We start from the raw sequence: 24,047 nt of genomic DNA, 5'->3' as shown, positions 1-24,047 counted from the left end.
CTGAAGAACAGGGTAAAAGGGGGCTAACAAAGTATGCAGAGAAACAGATGGACTACAGTCTGTAACTGTAGAACTACAAAGTGCACCTATATAGTAAGTGGAGCTGATAAAATGGACAGTGAGCGTAGAAACAAGGAGGTGGTCATAATGTTATCCCCAATCGGTGAAGTTGTATGCAAAAAATACAACATAAAACATAAAATTTGGCATCTGCATAAGTGTGGACAGCTTTTCATTTATACTTAGTAAGACCCCCATTGCCTGAAATCACAGCCTCCAAATATTTCTAGCTGTCAGCTAACATTCTTTCTGTTCTAGATTTAGGAATTTTTCCCTGCGTTTCCTTACAGAAGTCAAGTATTTCAGAAATATTAGTTCATTAGTTCACTAGTTTATTAGGCTTACTCTTGCTTGAAGTAGTTCACAGTTGATTTAGATATAAGCTTGATTGAGAAAAGCTTGATAAGACCACCTCAATGATCAGTTGGCAAGTTGTTTTTTTTTAAATGCTGCTCCTTTTTTCTTCAACGATACCTCTGGTGACTGGCGCCAAAGAGTGCAATTTTTGTTCCATCAGATGATGGAAATTGCCTCTGGCTTACCTAGATGTTGTTTTGCATACTTCAGACATTGTCTTTTATGATAAGGTGTTAAGGTTAACTTCTGAAGACCCTTCCGTGTACATGATGTTAGTTCAACAACACGGCACAGTGGGCCACTGCGTCACTATTTCTGTGCCAGCCAAGTTGCCTTGTAGGTACTTGGCAGTGACGTGGGAGTTTTGCTTTGCTTAACCCTCAGTCAGCTGTTTGATGAACCCATGGCTGTTGAATAAAAGCACAACACCTTGCAAAGTTTTAAAGGATCTCATACCCTTTGGACTTGGATTAAGGCCTAGATTAAAAAAAGCTCTTAAAAGACTTAAACAATAAAAATATGTGTCCCTTAAATTTGTACAAATATGGTCCCACTTTACACTGTTTCTCTAATTACTGTGTAGTTACACATTAACAACACATGCAAACGATGTAACTACTGGTGATGTGTTCACTGTTAAAGATGGATTACAGTAGTATAGCTTTATGTATTTATGTGCTATTACTCATGTGACTACACAAGTGTACCTTCACAGTTGTAACAGACTATTTTCTCTTACGTAATTACATGTGTAATAGGGCAAACTGCTGTTTTTTCCAACAAGACTTTTCCGATTTTAACAGGAGGTGTGGAGTTACTTACATTATAAGAGTAGTTGCACTGGATCTGCACAGGAAATACCAACTTTACTAACATTTAGCTAGCTGTAGTATGCTTGTGTTGGACATGGTAACCAAAGTTCTGACTTTAAACCATACTGTAATATGATGGCATTTAGACAGCAACAGCAGTTATGTGTGTAATTACATGAGATAATTAATACGCTGTTAAAAAATGTGGTAACACTTGATTTGGATAGTCCACTTTAGATGCTTTGCAGATACTTAATTTACAACCCCATTTTCAAAAAAAGTTGGGATGCTATGCAGAAAGTAAATAAAAATAAAACGCAATCATGTGCAAATCATGTAAACCATATTTTTTAAGGAAAATAGTACAAAGACAACATATCAAATGTTGAAACTGAGAAATTTTATTGTTTTTTGAAAAATATATGCCCATTTTGAATTTGATGCCAACAACATAAGCGTTTGGAAACTGAGGAGACACTGCTGTCGTTTAGAAAGTGAAACATTTTCCCATTTTTGTTTAATGTAGGATTTCAGCTGCTGAACAGTTCAGGGTCTCCTTTGTCATATTTTTCATTTCATAATGCGCCAAATGTTTTCGATGGGTGACGGGTCTGGACTGCAGGCAGGCTCTTTTGATACAGAGCCATGCTGTTGTAATACATGCAGAATGTGGTTTGACATTGTCCTGCTGAAATAATCAAGGCCTTCCCTGAAAAAGACGTTGTCTGGATGGCAGCATATGTTGCCAAAACATGTATAAATTGTTCAGTATTAATGATGCCTTCACAGATGAGCATGTCGCCCATGCCATGTGCACTAACACCCCCCTATACCATCATGAATACTGGCTTTTGAACTGTGCACTGATAACAAGCTGAGTGATCTTTAGCCCGGAGGACACAGTATCCATGATTTCCAAAAAAATCACAAATTTTTTTAGCACTACACAACTTTACCAGCCTTTTGTTGCTCCCGTCCCAACTTCCCAAACACTTACAGAGTGTTGTTAAAAGAAGAGGTGATGGAACACAGTGGTAAACATGACCCCGCCCCAACTTTTTTGGAACGTGTTGTTGGGATCAAATTCAAAATGGGCATATATTTTTCAAAAAATAATCAAATTTCTCAGTTTCAACATTTGATATGTTGTCTTTGTACTATTTTAAATGAAAAATGGGGTTTAAATGATTTGCACATCATTCCATTTTGTTTTATCTACATTTTGCACAGCATCCCAACTTTTTTGGAAATGCGGTTGTATTTTCAAGTTACATTCAACTAAATATCTACTAAATTGACCATAATTTTCTTTAACTCTAAACCTGGCTCTAACCCTAACCTTAACCCCAACCTCAACCTAAAACCTAAACCCAACCCTCACCCTGCTCCTATCCCTAACCCTGGTCCAAATCCTAAACCTAACCACTGTTCAGAATCAACTGAAAAGACCGTTTCAACAGACAGTTTGTTAACATTTTGAACTGAATTTGAACATCTGTAGATAATCTAAAGAGGACAATGGTGGACCATCCAAATAAAGTGAGACCCAATATGTTGTTATTAAGATAGATTTGTGTAATTACAGAAACAAAAACTGAAGTTGATACAAATGCATTTGTGTATGCTGTACTACTGTAATCCATCTGTAATAGTGAATATGTCACCAGTAGTTACAATGTTGTTGCATGTATTGTGAATGTGTAACTACACAGCTATTAGAGACGTGTAATATAAAGTGGGACCACAAAAACTTCTATTCAGTTAGAAAATAAATCAAATGCCCAAACTGTGAGTATCAAAACAGATTTGCTTATGAAAACAAAAAGGTTTTCCGAGGAAGTGTTTGTGTTTGCATGATTACATGCTATCAAATTTCTCATCAAAACCGGAGCAAAACGGGATCATGGAAGAATGATAATGGATGCATGATTTGGTTTTAGCTGATCACAAGAGTAGATTACTGTAAGACTACGCTACCTTTGGTACGCCCACGCAAATATCTCTGACATCAAACTCCTCTGGAAGGTTAGACGGTAAGCCAGGGGATTCGACTGTAGTGGAGTCTTTTTCATCACGGCCCTGGAGAATACCTGCAGAGAGAGTACGCTCGCTCACTCACTCAAATCTCTAATCAGTTCACTAAGTTCTGCATAATTAAAAGGGTTAAGATGTTAACAAAGTCATTCAGAGTGGTCTGGTGTGAAATGCTCCATTCTCGAGAAATGTATCAAGTAAGAATTGTTCACAGTGGTGGTGATAGGAACCAGACATCTGAAGAGTTTAACACCTCTAAAGGCTCTTTTACAGAAAGTTATTCCATTAAATAAGGTTTTGGCTAAAACTTTGTTATAGGTTTAAAATATATTCATGGCGGAGAGGTAGGTGCAGGGTGTTCTTAGGCAAAATAGCCCCCAAAGAAAACAATTTTTTCCCGATTTAACACTATTTTATCATTATCAGCGTTACATATTCAAACTCAGAAGACGTGTGTAGGTTCACTAGTGATTTTGGATAGTAAATAAAGTGGGTATATTTGTGTTGTGGACATCGTGTCCCCTGGTTTCCTATGCAAAATACAACCTTCTCTACAACAAACTGTTCCACATTAATCCACTCAGGATGCCTTTAAGAGGTTTTAGGGGCTGTTCTCTAAACCTAAACTCAGAATTTGTATTCTGTGATTGATTTCTAGGTAATTCCAAGATCCAAAAAATCCTTAAAATATAATGCTTGTGAAAGTTTTCAGTCATCCACATCATTGGATTCTCCAGAAGTAGAAAGTAGAAAGTGAAGGCATGTGATGTCATGGAGGAGTGAACTGGTATGAAAACATCAAGATTGCAGAGTCCAGTCATCACAACCTCAGTCATCAGGTTATCAATAAATGACCTGATAACTGGAAACATTTACTGTTACTAGATCATTAAAATAATAATCACAGAACTACTTCTGATGCTGGCTTTTCCCAGTAAAACTTTAGTTGCTTGAAACTTAGAAATAAAATAAAGTGTCCTGCAACTCAGTTGAAACTCACTCGCAACGGCTGCAACGGTCTCAACTTCGTGGAACAAGTTTCATGAAACAGCCAATCAAAATGCTGCAAACACATCACATGATTATATCAAATGCTTGATTTCACTATATCAGAACAACGTACAAGAAAGTAAAACAGAGGATGGTTTGTTGGACACTCAAAAAAGGAGCTCCTCCCGATGGACTTTATGTAAGGCTGGCGGTTTTTATTTTGTCAGCTGAGCCATGACAGCAAAATATCTAACATTTCTATAACCAGCTGGCTTAACTATCCAGCTAACGCTAACAAGCTGTTTAAGAGGCTATTTGTGCCACTGTTTATTCATATTTGTTGGCTTGTTGTTCTTGCGATCTAGATTTGTTTTCTCCTCTATTGACACACCCTAATTTTATACAGAGTATAAAAAAGTATGAGCTACTAATTCGCCTAACTAGAGTAATTAAAAGTGTTGACTGTTTTTGAATTGCTTATGTAATTGTCAAGTTGCATGAACAGTATGTTGCAGGCAACTCACAACAGGCAACTAGTTGCATAAAAGTTTCAACAAAGACAGCTTAATAGTGCAATTTGCCTTTGAACACATACACACACTGTACAGTCATCAGGTTTGTAGTGTAATTGTAACCAACACACCCAGCACTGTAGCTGCGTCATGCACAGTCCTGGTCATGATGCCTGGGACATCCATGGAGTTGACCAGAGGGATGAGGCCATGGCGTGAGAGCAGGCCATAGGTGGGTTTCAGAGCCACCAGCCCACACAGGGAGCCAGGGTTACGTGTAGAGCCTCCTGTGTCAGACCCCAGTGCCCTGAAACACGTATGCAAAGAGTCAGAATCTGTATCTAAACACACACAGATAAAATGCATATAACATGCATTAATTGTCAGTAACGTATTTGCTATCAGCTGAAGTGAAGCACATCCATAGCTTCACTATTCAGATGGCCTGAAGGCCTTGACTAACTCTTGGAAGTTGCAGTTATCAGCACCAACAACACAAGCATGCTGTAATTTCACCTTAACTGTTGCTCACTTGTAGCTCATTGAAAGGGCAGATCCTATACTTTCAATGGACTGGGTATTGGTATCAGGCTGATATCAGCAGAAAATGCTGAATCGGTTAAAAAAGGAGAAAAAAGCAGGAATCTGATCATCTCTGTATTTCTTCCTGAGATGTAGTACAGTGTTTTTAGAACACTCTCAGAAAAAAAGGTCTGAAACTGTCACTGGGGCGGGACCCCTCTTGTCACTTGGGTGGTACCCTCAAGGGTACATCTCAGTACCTTTAGTCAGGGAACATAACTGAACCATAATCCATTGAAATGATATTTTCTAAGCTGTACTGACTCCACACACCCCGTCTCGTCTCCAGGCTTTTTATTTTACTGTTCTGTTTTAAAACATTGGGTTATGAAAAGGTACAAATATGAACTTTAAGGTACACAATTGGATCTTAAAACCACTGTTGTACCTTTAAGGGAACATTTCGCTGTTGTCAGAAGAAAACCTTGTATTTCCAAAAAGGTAACTTTACAGGAGAAGGAAAAAAAACCTACTTTACTTTTAATGTAAGTCAATGGAACCAGAATTTTTTCCAAGTCGTTTTGAGCGATTTCTTTTGGTCCATTCTTCATGAAATTTACATACAATGTAAAGAACAACAGGTATTTTCAAATTATGTCAAAAACAGAAAAAACACAAAAATGGACATACAAGGATTTCTTTCAACAGCAGCGATTTATATCGTTTGTACCTTGATGAACGAAAATGTACAGCACCTTTATTTCTAACAGTGTAGTTTCAGAATAATGGCCTACTTTTAGATGCTCATCTTAAGTGAAGTGCTTCAATGAATGAATGAATGAATCTCATTTTAAAGCTTAAATTATTATATTATTATAGGTGCATTCAAGTCGTTTCTAGCTACCATATGGATAATGTTTCTCCAAAATATCCTGTCTTCTCTTTGGGTCTTCAGGCTTCTGAATGGCTGGTTCATGATTCCTTTCACTGTATCCATCCATCTTGGTGCTGGTCATCCTCTTCCTCTTTTACCTTCAACTCTTTCATGCCTAACTGTCTTCGTCATAGAATATGTCCAAAATAAGAGCTTCAGGCTGGTTATCTGGGCTTCGAGTGAGAGGTGAAGCTTCATTTATTTGAGGATCCATTCATTTTTCGCCAATACAAAAGTCCAAAGGCATCTATTTTTTTTCTGCCTCCCTTAATTATTGTCTAGATTCCACACCAGTAAAAAGCACAGAGTAGACCCTATCCTGGCCAGTTCTGATCTTCATTTGTAGAGACATATCATTGCATTTGAAGATCTTAGTACATTAAATATGACGTTTAATAGGTTAGACTAGTAGAAGGTCAGCTGTTGGTAGCAGTGTAGTAGGTAGCAGATCCCCGACCTGGGCAAGCACATTACACTATACCAATAAGAGTCCCTGGGCAAGACTCCTAACGGTGCTGGCTAACATAATGGTACTGGATCGCTCTGGATAACAGTGTCAGCCAAATGCATATTTGTTTTTAAACAAAAAATATCAGATTGTTATCAGTATCGCCTGTTACTCAAGGTTCTAATGTAAAAGTAGTACTGTGTCTAGTAATGATCTTCTCAGAGTGTCTTCCTACTCAGTGTCCTTTTGTTTTTGTATTGATGGAGTGTCTGTTGTCATGGTGACGCAAGGACTGTCTGGAAAACTCACATGAAGCTGCTGAAAGAGGCCACAGCAGCCGCACTTCCTCCAGAGCTCCCGCCTGCGATCACCCAATCAGACTCAGGATCCTGTTTCCTGCTCTGCTCACGGTACGAGATAGCGTAACTCCAGGGGTTCCGCACTGGACCATACACACCATCTATACTGCCCGATCTGAGAGAGAGAGAGAGAGAGAGAGAGAAAGAGAGAGAGAGACATGGAGAGAGAGAGACTCAATATTATCAATATCAATTGGCAACATATAATCCATTCGATTCCAATCCAATTCAATTCAGAACATACAAATATTCTAACTTGTGTGCTACAAAAGTGAAGAGAACTAAGGAAAATATTTTTAAAAATCTTAAATCATGGCTTAAAAACTTACAGTCATATGTTAAGGTTTAAACACCCCTAATCAAACCACGTTTTGTTGATTTTTTAAGTGAAAATAAGTTAACACTAACATATATTGTGCAATTTCTATTTATTTGCTGAGTTTAACATCTTATATAAATAAAACGTAACATATTAAATATGTCATTGTTTTTGCACAGGCCACGTTTTATGTATTTTTTTCCTCAATCTGTTAAATTCAGCAAATAAACAGTAATTGTGCATTAAAATGTGCAGAAGTGTGTTCTCTGTAAAGGACGTGTTCACTTATTTTCACTTAGAAAATCAACAAAACATGACAACTGATGACAAACTTTTGCATATGACTGTATCTTTTTAGATTAGATTAGATTAAGTTTAGATTAAGTGACCCTTATTAGTCCCACAACGGGGAAATTTCACCTCCGCATTTAACCCATGAGTACGGTGAAACACCACATACACACTAGTGAATGCACACACACTAGGTAGCAATGAGCATACTTGCCCAGAGCGGTGGGCAGCCCTATCTGTAGCGCCCAGGGAGCAGCTGGGGGTTAGGTGCCTTGCTCAAGGGCACTTCAGTCGTGTACTGTCGGTTCAGGGGATCAAACTGGCGACTTTCCGGTCACAGGGCTGGTTCCCTAACCTCCAGCCCATGACTGCTCTTTTAGTCTAGCTTTCAATTAAAGCTCAGTTTGATGAATTCTTAATTGTGTCTTTATTGAATATTGTTAAAAATTATGCTAAATCGTACCAGAAGAACCAAAACTGGTGCAATCTGAGATTACTTTATGTATTGAATTGTTTCCAGAAGAACTGTAATCAGATCAAAATGTTGTGAGGTCAGAGATTCCCAGCCTCACCACTGTCCTATACTAGCTCAATATGACAGATAGCTATGACATAATGTAATAAAAAGCCATTTTACCCCATAGCAAACTCATCTAAATTGGTCTTCCCTACAAGCACAGCACCCTGATCCAATAGCTTCTGCACCACCGTGGCACTGAATGGAGGAAAATAACCTACAGACAACAAAGACACATGAGATGAGCCAGGTGAGACAAACAAATCTTCATTTATAAGCTTCCTTTGTCTCTTTATTTGATTACCTCTTAGCATGTGTGAGGCGCAGGTGGTCTCTACGTTTTCCGTGCAGAAGTTGTCTTTAACAGAAAAAGGAATACCGTCCAGCGGACCGAGAGGTTTACCTGAGGAGGACAAACAGACGTAGATAGAACCCAAAGTCAAATAATAGTATATATAACTCACTGTTTAAGCAATTAGTCATGAGGTATTGTCCATTAAACACACCATTATTACAGCATTATTAATGCTAATAATGGTAATGAACCCGGTAAACATGGTTGTAGTTACATACAGCTTTGAGGAAAAAAAGAACCCCCAAAAAAGATCTGGATTTTTCCAGGACTAGCTCTGAAAATATGATATGATGATAAGTCATATTAAGAAAGTCTTTTAGAATCTTTTATACTGGGATTTCTCTTCTTTTTATTATTATTTCATTATTACTATTAGGGTTAATTGTCATGTAATTCTGCATTTTATTATTATTATTATTATTATTATTATTATTATGGTACGAAACACTGAAGGTGCTAGAAACTTACTCTAATTGATTTTTATTATTAATAATACTATTTACTGATAGTTTTGCACACCTTTATATATATAATAATATATAATATATTATTTAAATATCAAATTAACTGTAATTGAATTTAATTGAATTCACATAATTGACTTTTACTATTATCCATAAATACTATTATTCATATATTGACTTTTAATATTTAATTTAAGAATATTAAATAAATTATAATTTAATTATATTGAATTCACTGTAATTGAATGCAATCAACAAATAGTATTAATATATTGCACATTTTAATATATTATATAAATATTAAATGAACTGTAACTGATTTAAATTGAATTGTATTATCAAAAAATACTATTATTCATATATTGCACAGTTTTAATATTTTATTATTATTTTATTTTTATAATTATTTAAAATTATTATTTCATATGTTGCTTTCCATAAGAAACACTCATAGCATTTTTACTGATTTTATTTTTATACACCATTTAAAAATGTCACCATGTGAACATTTCAGGAGCAGAACAGAATTATACTGTGATGAGCCAGGAAACCAAAACAGCGCAGAACAAACCAACACCTGAACTGACGGAAAACAAAGGTCATTAACCATTAATGGTCAGTCTAATTACCAACTACCTTGACTGCTGAAATGGTGTGGTCAGCAAAGACATGGCTGTGTAAAATCTGTGAGTTTTTAAAGTAAGACTGCATTATTGTTTATGAATGGACTATAATAACTTCTGACTTTTTTATGCCTGAGCAGCAGCCAAAGAAAACATGTGACTGAAGTTCATCCCAATAAAGAAGGTTGCTAAATATAAAGATTTGCCTTAATTGTTTGAACCATTTATTCAAGAAGTATATGGCAATGTAAACTATGGGGGGTAAATATGTTAAATAATAAAGTAAGATACGACTGTCGTTATTTGTCATTATAACTTAAGCTCTATTTTAGCCTATATGATTTGTTTTACCTGAGATGGTGTTGTAATCAAAATTTGAATCTGCAATTTTTACAAGTCTGTAGTTTTTACAAGTCTGACTGTGGAGAGAATGTAATTGTGGGTCTTCTATAAATGGCTGAATAGCAGTCCTATTCCGATCAACATCACACTAATGGAATAAGTGAGTGCCGTGTTGTTATTGTTATTGAATGTGATATTGTCCAAGCTATAAATTACATTTCACAACCTCCACTCATGCAACTAATTCACCTCTATTAGTATTAACAACTGTCTTGAGTGATTTGATCCTAAGTGGACAGAGAGACACATTAGACAAACAAGAGAGAGGCCAAAAAATAAGCTAGCACATGCTCTGCTATGATGACACAGTTGTTTGTTGCCATATGGAGGCTAAGGCAGAGAGCTAATAGTGGGTTTTACAGTGATCTGGCTGTGTGTTTATGCTGTATTTCTGGGTTGTGGGATGTTACAGCTGGTTTCTCTCACTCTGGCTAGCGATGGCAGGTTTCTCTGTATGAATCATGTCGCTATTTTTAACCCTTTGTTTATAATATGAAGGCTAAAAGCAGAGATGTGATATAACAGTAGCGAGTGGGGTTTGGGTGATTTTGGAGCTGGATCTCTGGCTGATGGATGGTCACAGGTGGATGAAATCACTCTGGATGGTGAAGCAGAGTCTGATGATCTGATGTGTGAATCATGTCGCTGTTTTAACTCTTTGTTGGAATATGAAGGCCAAAAAACAGAGCAATAATATCAGGATTTTGGGTGATTTTCCGAGCCAAATTACTCACTGATGCGAATGTCACAGCTCGATGATGTCACATGGGTCTGTTGAATGGTCTGATATGTGTATCATGTTCTGAAGCTAAGGGTTAAGGCATTCCTTCATTGCTGTTGGGGACGCTACAGATGTTGTGTGGTCGTATATATATGCCTGACCACCTCAGAAGGTGGTCTGATAGATCATAACATGTCTCTGTGATGTACTACATCCTGTTACGTCTATAAAGGGCTGGTGTGGCTGCAGACTTCCACATACACACCTCTGGTTAGCCTGAGCTCTGCCTCCTGCGCCTGTTTCATGGCCAGGTCCTCTGTTACAGTGATGTAGGCGTTGAGATAGCGTGTTTTCTTGATGCGGTTGAGGCATCTTCTGCACAGCTCTGTGGCCGACAGCTTTCCCTCCCTCAGAGCTGCAGAGACCTGGACAGCAGCACAAAGTCGAAGGCTCACTTTTACACCTTTCTTCTAACAAATCTACGCATCTACGTAAGCAAACTACAGGCCAGATTCAAACGTAAATGCCAGATGTAAAATGGCAAGGTAATATGCAAATAGTGGAATCCTGCAATATGAAATGGCAAATGCAAATGATACAACTGATCATGAATTTTTATTCTGAGTCAAAAATTTCCATGATATGTTTTCATATGCAATTTATACCCATATACCCACAAAATGTACTGACATATACTAACACAGAAAGTTGCATTTGAGTATAAATTCACATTTAAATATACACTTTTTACACTTATATACTATGCATGCAATTTATACTCAAATATATGGAAGGAATTTACTGGCACTTCATGCTTTACATTTTACACCAAATAATTATAAATATATCGTCTGATACCTGAGACGTATTTTTTAAGGTTTTGGCCTAAACGGTACTTTTTAAAATCCATTCATGGTGGAGAGGTACACGCCAAGGTGCTGTAAGGCAAAACAGTATCCAAGAAACGTTTTTTCAGATTTATCATTCAGATTTAAGTCTGCTCACTGGTCTTTCAGGATAGTTAACAAAATGACTATATTTGCGCCGAAGACATCATGATTTACCCACCACTGCAAAGACACCAGAGCAGGTTGACGGGTTTCTCTACAATGAATCAAATCACACTGAATGACTTTGTTTACATCTCAACAGCTTAATTACCCAGACTTTCTCCTTCAAACAGCTTAATGGCTTAAGCAAGCTACGGAGCTCCTAAGGTGACACAGTAATTATTTTTAAATTAGATGTGGCAAAATTCATATATTGAGGCCACAAATTACTATATCGAGGCCACACATTAATATATTGATGCCATGACTTTAGTTTCTCATAACTCATGGCCTCGATACATTATTTGTGGCCTCGATATAGTAATCTGTGGCCTCAATATAGTAAATTGTGGCCTCAGTACAGTAATTCTTGGCCTCAATTTAGTAAATAGTGGACACATTAATATATTGATGTCATGACTTTAGTTTCTCATAACTCATGGCCTCAGTATAGTAATTTGTGGCCTTAATATGGTGAATTGTGGCCTCAATACAGTAAATTGTGTCCTCAACATAGTAATTGGTGGCCTCAGTACAGTAATTCTTGGCCTCAATTTAGTAAATAGTGGCCTCAAAACAGTTATTTGTGGCCTCAATATAGTAATTTGTGGCCTTAAAATAGCAAATCTTGGCCTCAATTTAGAAAAAAAGTGGTCTCAATACAGTCATTTGTGACTTAATAATTATATAATATATATAATAATTTGTGGCCTTAATATAGTAAATTGTGGCCTCAATGTCGTAATTCATGACCTCAATATAGTAATTCATGACCTCAGTATAGTAATTCACGGCCTCAATGTAGTAACTCATGACCTCACTAAAGTAACTTGTGGCCTCAATATAGTAATTCATGACCTCGGTATAGCAATTCATGAGCTAAATGTAGTAACTTGTGACCTCACTAAAGTAATGTGTGGCCTCACCGTACTAATTTGTGACCTCAATAAAGTAAACTGTGGCCTCGATATAGTAATTTGTGACCTCAATATAGTAAATCGTGGCCTCAGTGTAGTAATTTGTGGCCTCAATATAGTAATTTGTGGCCACGCCTTATTAAAAAACAACGTCACCTTAGGGGCTCCGTATGAAGCAGGTATTAGCTGAAATACTCCGTTCAGACATGAGGTAACAAAATGAACCTCATATCTTAATGAACACACAAGAGCGCCGCACTGGACCAATGTAGCATTTTAAGTCCAAGCTACGAACCAAACGAGTATAGCGGCGTATATAACCTATATCTATATGTTCGAAGCCAAATCTATCTGGTTAGGTTACCTCTCTTATGGTCAGACTCAGCATTACTGCAGAAACTCTCGTTATCCTCCAAAGTTCACAGCATCCCTCCTCAACTGGAGGCTGACATGTTGGTCCCCTGTTGACCCGCGTCACGTGTAGAAGCCCTGCTATCTGATTCGTCGATGAGGGACAGAGCCGCTTTCTGATTGGCCGAGTCGACGGTGACGCTGGCGGGTCTGTCGAGTTGACTTTGCGGTGTATGGAAAGTCGAAGCCGGCTAGCTGCTGTTTTCTCTCTTTATTTTAAGATAAAACAATAAATACGCAAGTTTTTACCTGTCAAAGTCGACACAGTGTGACTTTACCTAACGAAACATTACCGTAGCTCAGAACCTGCCGGGACAAATCCGCTCCAGTTGTCGCGGTTTAGCTCTGAGGCTAACACGTTAGCGTTAGCACAGTCGGCTAAAGTGACAGAGAACTTTCTCAGGATGTCACCGTAACATAACCAGCGCTGCACGGCTGAGCAAAGAGTCTGAGGCAGTAAGATGGTCGTGTTTCTCCGGTAAAGTCGAGCAGCTTAGCTACGGTTTTAGTACAGCAGTGATGCATGTGTTTAGAAAGGTAATGTGCGCCCGCTGGTTCAGCCTCCATAAGCTGTCCTGGGGTGGCAGCTCTGTAAACTCTGCCCTGGTAAAGGATGGAAGTTGCCTCAGGGCACTCAGCACTTCAGCCAGAAGAAGCACAGTAATGCAGGCCTGGGTCATTGATAAATATGGCAATAACAGCGTGTTAAGATATACCAAAAATGCCTCATTCCCAATTATTCACTACCCAAACGAGGTCATTGTCAAAGTCCATGCAGCTGGCCTCAACCCCCTTGACATAAACATGAGGGGTAAGTGGGAGTTTCTTGCATCTTGTTCTAGAGCTGGGCAGTATGACAATATTTATCGTTATTGTCATAAATTATGTGACAATGTCACAATACGCTTTTCTGAGCATATGGTGGACATTAGAAGCTATCAGTGTTTAAAAATCACTTTCCAAATGCATGTTTGGTTGAAGAGAGTATCATTAGCTCTGTTAAGTGCAGCGCAGTGTGTGAAATGTTGAATATGAGTAATTGGATTCATAGTTTTTGATAGTATTATAAAAATGTGGCTGTTCTAACTTATCCACTGTCAGAAAAAAATCTCTCTCTCTCTCTCTCTCTCTCTATATATATATATATATATGTATGTGTGTGTGTGTGTGTGTGTGTGTGTGTGTATATGTGAATATATATATATGTATAATATATATATATTCACATACACACACACACACACACACATATATATATATATATATATATATATATGTTGTGTTACATCGTGTATTAAAAAAGAATTCCTGAAATATCATGATATTTCATTTTTCCATATCGCCCACCTCTTAATTATTAAGGTTGTTTGCAATGTGTCTCATTTTAAAGTGCCACTTCGGCCAAAATAAAAAACGAACCATTGTTAAATCCGTTGTGAACACGCCTACTTGCTTCCTATAATGGTGCCACAATTGTATGAAATATTTCAGTTTAAAGACTAGAAAAAGCTTTTTTTGATGATATACGTTGAAGGTGGGAGGAACATGTGAAAAGTGCTCTCGGGAGTGATACATGTTTTTTGTGTTTTTACTAGCTGGCTAATGCAGAAGGAAGCCAGGTTGCTGACATTGCTGCTAGGAAGCTGAACATCACATTAGCCATTACATTGGTGCATTCCTTTATTGCCTTAGGGAGGGGTCCCAGTGACGTTTGTGCGTAATGCATGCTGATAGCTGATAGAACACTGATGGACAAACACGTGAAAAGGAAAGGAGAGGAAATCCTGAGTCAAGGCTGGGGCGGGGAGTGGGGGGGGTTGGGGGGGGTGCAGTGCTGTTCTACTGAATACTACATAACAAAATGAATAACTTGTTAAGTGCCTGTTTAGGATAAAAATATCCATTTATATTTTTAGTGTTACCATAGTGTTGTGTTGTGCAGAGGTCAGTTAGATGGTCTGCTTAGGGATTGCATGGTTTTGGCGCATTTCAGTGGAACATACACTATATGGACAAACGTATTGGGACACACCTCCTAATTATTGAGTTCAAGTGTTTCAGCTACACCCATTGCTAACAGGCGTATAAAATTAGGCACGTAGCCTTGCAGTCTTAAAAGACAAACACTGTCAGTAGAGGGTCGTACTGATGAGCTCAGTGACTTTAAATACGGCGCTGTCATAGGATGCCACCTCTGCCACAAGTCAGTTTAACATTTAACATTTCTCAACATAAAATAGCAAAGAACTTAATATCATTAAAAGATTGAGAGAATCTGGAGAAATCTCTGTATGCAGGGGACAAGTACATGCTGGCCATGATCTTTGGGCCCTCATGTGGCACTGCACTAAAAACGGACATGATTCTTCAGTGGAAATCACTGCATGGGCTCAGAAACACTGCTGAAAACCACTGTCTGTGAACACAGTTTGTCGCTGCATCCACAAATGCAAGTTAAAACTCTAAGGTGTAAAGAAGAAACTGTACATAAACAGGGTCCAGAAACACTGCCGCCTTTGGAAATCATGGACGCTGTGTCCTCTGGGCTAAAGACCACTAAGCTTGTTATCAGTGCACAGTTCAAAAGCCAGCATTTATGATAGTATAGGGGTGCATTAGTGCACATAGGATGGGTGACGTGCACATCTGTGAAGGCACCATTAATGCTGAACGATATATACATGTTTTGGCAACATATGCTGCCATCCAGACGACGTCTTTTTCAGAGAAGACCTTGATTATTTCAGCAAGACAGTGTCAAACCACATTCTGCATATATTACAACAGCATTGCTTTGTATTAAAAGAGTCCGGGTGCTAAACTGGCCTGCCTGCAGTCCAGACCTGTCACCACTGAAAACATTTGGCACATTATGAAATGAAAAATACGGCAAAGGAGACCCTGAACTGTTCAGCAGCTGAAATCCTGTATCAAACAAGAACGAGAAAGCATTTCAATTTCAAAACTACAGCAGTGTCTCCTCAGTTCCCAAATGCTTACAGAGTGTTGTTAAAAGAAGAGACAATGAAACACAGTGGTAAACAGGCCCCCGTCCCAACTTTTTTGGAACGTGTTGGTGGCATCAAATTCAAAATGGGCTTTGTAGTATTTTCCTTCAAAACTGTGGTTTTCATGATGTGTATAACATTGCATCCTTTTTTATTTACATTCTTCCAAAACATTTGTCCATATAGTGTATCTGACTGGAAAAAGAAGCACAGTTTAAAGCTGGCTTGACATGGTGTAGCTTATGTTAGGAGTTGCCTGCAATGTAATTTCTGTTGCCAAAACTACATGGATGATGTACATCTGTAGGAAGTTTTTTTGGGCTGACACAGTCGTGTATAATATAAAAGTGCTGAGTCTGCATACAGGATGGAGGGTTGTCTTTCCATACGCCTGTGTTCAGATTCTTTGCCCTCAGCGCTTGACCAAGTGTTTCCTTTTTCTCTCCTCTGACAGGTGGCTATGGAGCTGCAACCCTGGCCATGAAGCGTGACCCTCTGAGCATCAACAAAGCAGGCAGCGAGTTTCCCCTGATCCTGGGTCGTGATGTATCTGGGGAGATTATGGAGTGTGGGCTGGACGTGTCCTACTTCAAACCAGGAGACGAGGTAAGGCACTAGAGAGAGCTATGCTGTGTCCGAAATGGTCCACCAAATCTCTGCACCCTACATTTGAAAATCTGGACCGCTATATAGAACAGGATCATAGGGAACAGAATTTTTCATGGTAGTGAACTATTTTGGACACTGCGTTATATGAGTTCGCTCGTTACTGTTCGACCACAGACTCCATCACATAAACAGTGTAGCTGGACTAGAATTTACTTGTGAATCTTCAAACCAAACAGTGCAGTGCATTATGGGTATCCACGTTGACTAGAGCACATCAGTTGTGCACTGTTCCTTGTGGATTGTTTGATGTTTTCAGACACCACTACAAAATGTCAGAACCCCAAAATAGTGGGCGAGTAAATAGGACACAGTTTCGGACACAGCACTAGAATAGAAAGAAGAAGGAATAACTCCAAAGGCCTCCACAGTTGACCCTATGGCCTGCCTGACCAATATGAAGAAGTTGTGACCAGTTCGGATGCCGATTTTAAAGGAATGATTCGGGGAAAATTCAAACGTAGATGATCAGCTCAGACATGTTTGGTGTCCAAATTTTCCTTTGGTTTAGTGCTGTTGATATGAGGTTAACGTTGTTAATGAACACTAGAAGTCAATAGTCACCCAAATCTTTTTTGTAAATACGTAACCAAAACTTCTCTCCACTCGCTCAAACCACATCCAGCTCTCTATTAGACTTGTCAATGTGATTTAGGGCACAAAGTGGAGTTGGAATTCAGCACAATACCTGCCTGCAGTGACCAGATAGACAGTGAAGTTTTGTTTGGTTTTATAGTTCGCATTATGTCACACTGTCTCCTAAACCACATTGACAAGTCAGCACAATCTTAATGAGGAGCTTGACGCAGAGAGGTTTTGGCATGTATTGGCATGAAAAGAGTTGGGTGCCTTCTAAGATTTGTTAGCGACATTAGCCTCGTAGCTGGGGTAAGCATTCGTTTAAGGACCTAATAATTCCATTAACTGATATAATTGGCTAATACCATTTACAACAACCCCGTTTTCAAAAAAGTTGGGACGCTGTGCTGGTACGAGTGGATCAGACACAGCAGTGCAGCTGGAGTTTTTAAACACTGTGTCCTCTCACTGTCCACTCTATTAGACACTCCTACCTTGTCAGTCCACCTTGTAGATGTAAAGTCAGAGACGATAGCTCATCTGCTGCTGCACAGTTCGTGTTGGTCATCCTCTAGACCTTCATCAGTGGTCACAGGACGCTGCCCACAAGGACGCTGTTGGCTGGATATTTTTGGTTGGTGGACTATTCTCAGTCCAGCAGTGACACTGAGGTGTTTAAAAACTCCAGCAGCACTGCTGTGTCTGATCCACTCAGACCAGCGCAACACACACTAACACACCACCACCACATCAGTGTTACTGCAGTGCTGAGAATGATCCACCACCCAAACAGTACCTGCTCTGTGAGGGTCCATGGGGGTCCTGACCACTGAAGAACAGGGTAAAAGGGGGCTAACAAAGTATGCAGAGAAACAGATGGACTACAGTCTGTAACTGTAGAACTACAAAGTGCACCTATATAGTAAGTGGAGCTGATAAAATGGACAGTGAGCTTAGAAACAAGGAGGTGGTCATAATGTTATGCCTGATCGGTATATATTTGACTCAAAACTCAGTCTTGCATAACATAACATAATGTAGGTGGTGACGAAGCTTTCCAGCGTTTTCAGTTTTGTTAATGATGTTTTGATGTTCATACGCACACATGCACATAGTTATTCCGACAGATTGCACTACACTACAGGAGCAATGGGGGTCATATTACGTCTGTTATTTTGTTGCATTCTTTTTCATTAAAGAAAAATTACCTGTCATGCAGACGGTGATAGCAGCAGCAATGAAGAGAAACAAATGCAAGTCCCAGAATATCCAAAGTGTTTGTTTTTCACCCATAAAATAACACCGTGGCAGCATAAAACAGCAAATGCAAAGCAGAGGTGGCATCAGCGCATACACAAACATTTAAAACTAAGGCACGTTTCTTCTGCTAGTCTATTAATAAAAAAGATACTATTCAGAATGTTAAACACTTACAGAAATAGTCAACAGTTTAGCTCTATTCAAAAAAGTCTTTCAAAGAATAAGAAATGGTTTGTGTTTTATGCTTAAAAAATTACACCCTAACACATTGCATTGTTTTGGAGTTAGGATGCTCCATTAGTGAAGTGCTACCTCCTCTTTCTAGTCCACTTTGTTTTCCTCATCCTAGAGCCAGGCGAATGTAGAGCAGGTCAAAATCTCTTTAAGGCTTCTCCAGGCATCTCTCAGCTGGGCAGGGCGTGCTCTGTTAGTGTCACAGTGGAGGGTAACCTGATTTAAAGGAATGAGAACTGATGAAATAAAGGGCAAAAGCTATCCTTTACAACAGACACACAAACACAGTAGTGTTGGGTGTCCAGTATCTGGGTGTGTGGAACTGAATGGTGTCTGCGTGACTGGATATCCAGAACAAATGCATACAGAGAAGTTTACATTAGTGCACTAGTATTTGGGCACTGTTGTTACTCTCCGAGTAAAGTCTTTGAAAAGAAAAGATAGTAGGTTTAGTTTTCCCCTCACACACGATTTGATTGCATCGCTGATTGGCTAATGATCTGACTCTGGGTGTGGGGTTGCATGTGGATTCAGAGCTTTCTGTGCTACTGTGTTTCCTATCAATGTATAAAAGATGCACTTTATCATTGGATGCACTGTGATATTTTTCAATTTTATTAGATAGATAGAACTTTATTGGTCCCGAAGGGAAATTGCAGTGTTTCAGTAGCAAGACATATAATTTCACATAAACTTACAGAATTGCAGAAAATAAAAAATAGAAAAATAAAATAGACATAAGTATTGAAGTGTGAATGATATTCCTGTTCATGTGTTTTCTTGCTCAGAAAGGTAGTTAATGACAAAAAAACCGACACATTTTCAGCATTATTAGATCACATTCTTTCCATATCAAATAGTGAAGTGATGTAATCGACGAGCACGTTAAATGCCACAAATGTGTGCTTATTTATGCTAAATGCCATCAACAGTATTTAAAATTATAAAATTATAAATTATAGCTGTTGTGTCAATAAAAGTTAACATTTGAACAAAAAACAGTTGACAAAGTGCAAAGCTCCATTTTATTTTGCGTAGAGTGAAAATCAAATAAGAAACAATAACACCATGACTTAAAAAGAACCCAGTAACAAAAGGAGTGAATATACAATATGAATTTCCTTTTGCCATGTGATCAATGATGTGGTGTTCCCTCTGGGGTTAAGTTGTGGTCTTTTGATGAGGTCCCAGTGGTTTCAGTGGTGTAAACACTAACAAAGCCAGTTCCTAGCAGGTCCCACACACTCCACTGACCATGCAGTGCTGCCTCCAAGATGAAATGTGAGCTAGTGGAGTCCTAACGTGTTCCTGTTTGCTTTGTCTTCCAGGTGTGGGCTGCTATTCCTCCCTGGAAGCAGGGCAGTCTGGCAGAGTTTGTGGTGCTGAGTGCTAATGAGGTAACACCCTGTAAAACAACAAAAGTGTATGCTTAGGTTGTTTACATAGCCTGTGTCCAGGCAGTATATGTACAGAGTCAGTGACACAACTGTCTGTCCATATGAACCCTTTTTTTTATATATATCTATGTCCTCACCTTTAAGCTTGTATTATATAGTATAAAATGGATAGTACCAATTCTAAAAGTGGATTGAATCAACCATGTTAGGAGTGAAAAATACTTGATAAATACTGTTACACATACAGCACTGTGCCTAAGTCAGAAACCACCCTTCATTTATGTAATTTCCAGTCAAAATGGCCATTAAGTACAAGTTATCTATTTTTCAGTTTTAGGGAATAAGCAGAATATATTCAACAGAAAATTATACTAAAGTCTCAACAACTAAACATACTATCTAATTGGTCAGTATTTATTGTGTCCTTGCTTTATCTTTTATTACAGCTTACATTCTTTCAGTTTCTTAAAAAAAGAAAACTGCAGGGATATTTTCCATACTTCCAAAGTTCAGTCTTAGAAGTTAGTTGCATTTTAAGCTCCAAGTAATCCGAAAAACACATTCAGTGATGTTGAGGTCTGGACTCTGGGGTGGTCAGTCGATTGTTCTTAAAACACCAGCAGCCTCTTTTTTAAAATTTTTTATTTATTATTTTTTTATTTCTTCATTTTAGTCTATTTTCATTTCTCAGTAAGGGCTTTATGGCAGCTACACATCCTTTCAGACCCATAGCGCTTTGTCTTCTCACAGTGGAAGGATGGACAGAAACACCTGTGGATTTTTTCAGATTTGAAAAAGTAGTGGACCTCGATTTTCTCCTCTCTTTCAAAAATGGAAGCTTGCAGGTGGTTGTCCCATTTTATGTGTATCTTTTAATCATTTTTTGAACTCCTGTTTTTGCATTTATTTTAGCCTGCCCTTTTTTATGCAAGTGGATTATCTTATTTATAATCTCTTCAAAAATATATTCTGAAAAGTAATGTACTTGTAATTTATGTCCGTTTTCTCTGGAGATTAAATAAATTTACTTACTTTTGCACAGTACTTGTATCAACTGAATTCTTTTTTAATGCAAGTTATTTAAAAAAAACCTGTGCTGTTCCTAGAATAGTATTTGATTATTATTATTGTAATAATAATTATGAATTGTTTATTAATTATTGGTGCAGTTTGTTATATTTTATTTTGTTGGCTTTTGTAAATTGCGATAAGCCACTTGAGACTGCACATTACAGTGATTTTACCACCTCTTATACTTGAGGGGGGGGACTTCTTGAGGTATTCTTATTTTCTAGTTTTTTAGACCAAACATTTAGTCCATAGCCTTTTGTCCTGCAGTTTTCTTAATAATGATCTCCTCTTTTGTGTGATGCTGTTCCAATTTAGAACCAATTACTGCATGCAAACAAAGCCTCCAGTGTTAGGGTGCTGTTTTCCTTTCGAGACTATAATGGGTCACTGGCTGTTGTGTCCTCCTTTTTAATAAAAGATGACTGTTTTTGAATGTGTTGTATGTGTGTGTTTGTGTGTATTTGTCTGTGTTTGTTTGGCTCAGGTGTCACACAAGCCCAAATCGCTGAGTCATGTGGATGCAGCGTCTCTCCCGTACGTAGCAGCCACAGCCTGGTCTGCTCTCGTCAACACGGGTGGCCTCAACAAAGACAACAGTGCCAAAAAACGGCAAGTGCCCAAACTCTCCCTACTTAGCTGTCATTTTTGTTTGCCTATTCACTCCATTACTTAGTCCCTGATTGTCTCTGTCTCTTAGCCACACACACATACACCACATGTCCTCAGTTCACCTACCCAAACACCAAAACACGTTTTGTCTGCAGCTCTGGGCTGTCCTGGTGTGCCCATGTCCCCCCTGCCTCCCGCCTATGTGGTACCAAAGCTGGGTCTTTGATTTCCTTGATTTCTTCCACCTCATTATGTCAAAAAGAACCGTAGCTAATGAAAGGCAGAGAGCCAAGCAGCTCCCTGATGTAAGCGTCCTGAGAGACAGGAGGACCCAACACAGGCACATTCACCCAGTGTTCCTCAGACCAGCTAAACAATTAGCGGCGCTCTGGCTCTGGGGACACTGTCAGGACGGGGTTTAGTTAGGGGTCATTCAGTTTGGTGCTGGAATGAATAATCAGACAAAAATCCAATTGATTCCCACAGTTCTATGTCTGAAAGCTTAAAATATTAGTGTTCGCTCTTAGGTACAGCAGTTTTTTGCCAGCAGTAACTAACATCATATTATTACTCAGTCTAAACTTTGTGTTTGTTAGTGGGGGAGAAAATTTTTTATTACAAACTGAATTTGACAAGTTATATAAGTAATTGTGCAAACAGTCTTGCAGTAAAGGATGTTTTTTGTTTTGTCATTTTTGACATCAAAATTGGACTCAAACTTGCTCATACAGAATTTAAATTCAATGTTAGTGTAATTAATGTGACAATATAATTTTGTATCTGTGTAATTACATCTAAATAGCATAGTGACAATAATAACTAGACTTCTAAAAGTTAAGCATAAGGTGTACTTTTCTGATGTACAAGTAAAAAAAAAAGGCTTTAATATATATAACTTCTAACCAACTTCTAATACTGAACTTAATATATGTATGTATATACTGAACTTTGCAGATGTCTATGTATATATACTAACATATATATATATATAGACAGACATCTACAAAGTTCAGTATTAGAAGTTGGTTTTCTTCTTCTTACGATCCAAGTAATGCCAAATACATTCAATTATGCTGAATTGTGGGCTCTGGGGTAACCAGTCCATGGTATGTAAATTAAATAAAACTCTTAAATTAAACTCCGCTGTTAAACTGGGTGTTTATTGCTCTTTTTTAATGCAGTGTTCTCATCCTCGGAGGTTCAGGAGGAGTTGGAACCTTTGCCATACAGGTAATAGACAAATGTTTTGTTTCTTGTCAGCTAAGATTTGCTGTCCATTCTGTTTTTTTACATCGCTTTAACAGAAATGTTACAAGACTTATTCAGAGTAGGGCTGGATAATGAATCATAGTGATAATGAGTCTTAAAATTTGAGTGTCCAATATTGAGAGAATGCTGCATAGTACAGGCTCATTTAATCATTGCTAGTATGTTGCAGTTTTAAGTCAGACTCTGCTGTATCTCTTTACAGATGCTGAAGTCGTGGGGCGCCCATGTAACAGTCACATGCTCCCAGAATGCCGAACGCCTTGTAAGAGGTCTTGGAGCCGATGATGTTGTGGACTACACTGCAGGGCCTGTGGAGAAGAAGCTACAGACTCTGGAAAAGTATGTTGAGCTCACAAAGCATGACTCAGAGTTTTACATTTCACGGCGTTTGGTGTTCTGAAATCAAGTCAGAGCAGGAGTGCTGTTGTCTCATCTGCACTTGGATGACTCAAGCTGGATTGGTTTTACCAGAATAGCCTGGATTGAAAAGTCACAGTTTGGATATTCATGTCAGACTTTTGCGACATGACATAAAAAAGCCTTTAATGAAAACAGACAGTGAAATCCTATTATTCTCAGTATTGGTTCAGGAACACTTGTAGTATGTCTGTATAATCATACTCAAGAATATCTTTATTGTTGTAAGAACCTCTCCATAAACAATGGCTTTAAAAGTGAGGTCAAAAACATCTGTTGTCCTAATTTGACTTGACTGAATTAAGTAAAGCAATAAGCCACAAGAGGCCATGTGTTACAGTGATTTTATGAAAGGTAAGGGGTTTTAGTCTGCTTTGCATTGATCTGTACAGTACCCTTATACGATAAAATCGCTGTAATGCATGGCCTCTCATGGCTTC

The 24,047-nt window shown here is 38.4% G+C and overlaps 2 protein-coding genes across 2 annotated transcripts in view; one reads left to right on the top strand and one right to left on the bottom strand.

The window, feature by feature from the left end:
* The window catches only part of qrsl1 (glutaminyl-tRNA amidotransferase subunit QRSL1), a 24,576-nt gene extending 10,933 nt beyond the window's left edge, over positions 1–13,643 (bottom strand). The window contains exons 1-7 of the mRNA XM_036593186.1: positions 13,051–13,643; positions 10,986–11,145; positions 8,460–8,558; positions 8,276–8,372; positions 6,979–7,143; positions 4,897–5,072; positions 3,207–3,319 (exon numbers count right to left, since the gene is read on the bottom strand). Of these exons, the coding sequence (XP_036449079.1) occupies positions 3,207–3,319; positions 4,897–5,072; positions 6,979–7,143; positions 8,276–8,372; positions 8,460–8,558; positions 10,986–11,145; positions 13,051–13,074 (834 nt within the window). The 5' untranslated portion in view covers positions 13,075–13,643. The remainder of the gene's footprint in view (positions 1–3,206; positions 3,320–4,896; positions 5,073–6,978; positions 7,144–8,275; positions 8,373–8,459; positions 8,559–10,985; positions 11,146–13,050) is intronic.
* rtn4ip1 (reticulon 4 interacting protein 1) overlaps positions 13,617–24,047 on the top strand; it is a 25,835-nt gene continuing 15,404 nt past the window's right edge. The window contains exons 1-6 of the mRNA XM_036593187.1: positions 13,617–13,908; positions 16,560–16,711; positions 20,173–20,241; positions 21,797–21,921; positions 23,103–23,151; positions 23,393–23,529. Coding sequence (XP_036449080.1) covers positions 13,617–13,908; positions 16,560–16,711; positions 20,173–20,241; positions 21,797–21,921; positions 23,103–23,151; positions 23,393–23,529 — 824 coding nt within the window. The remainder of the gene's footprint in view (positions 13,909–16,559; positions 16,712–20,172; positions 20,242–21,796; positions 21,922–23,102; positions 23,152–23,392; positions 23,530–24,047) is intronic.

Source organism: Colossoma macropomum, unplaced genomic scaffold (genome assembly GCF_904425465.1).
Source record: "Colossoma macropomum unplaced genomic scaffold, Colossoma_macropomum, whole genome shotgun sequence".
NCBI lineage: Eukaryota > Metazoa > Chordata > Actinopteri > Characiformes > Serrasalmidae > Colossoma > Colossoma macropomum.
This window is presented reverse-complemented; position numbering and strand designations above follow the sequence as displayed.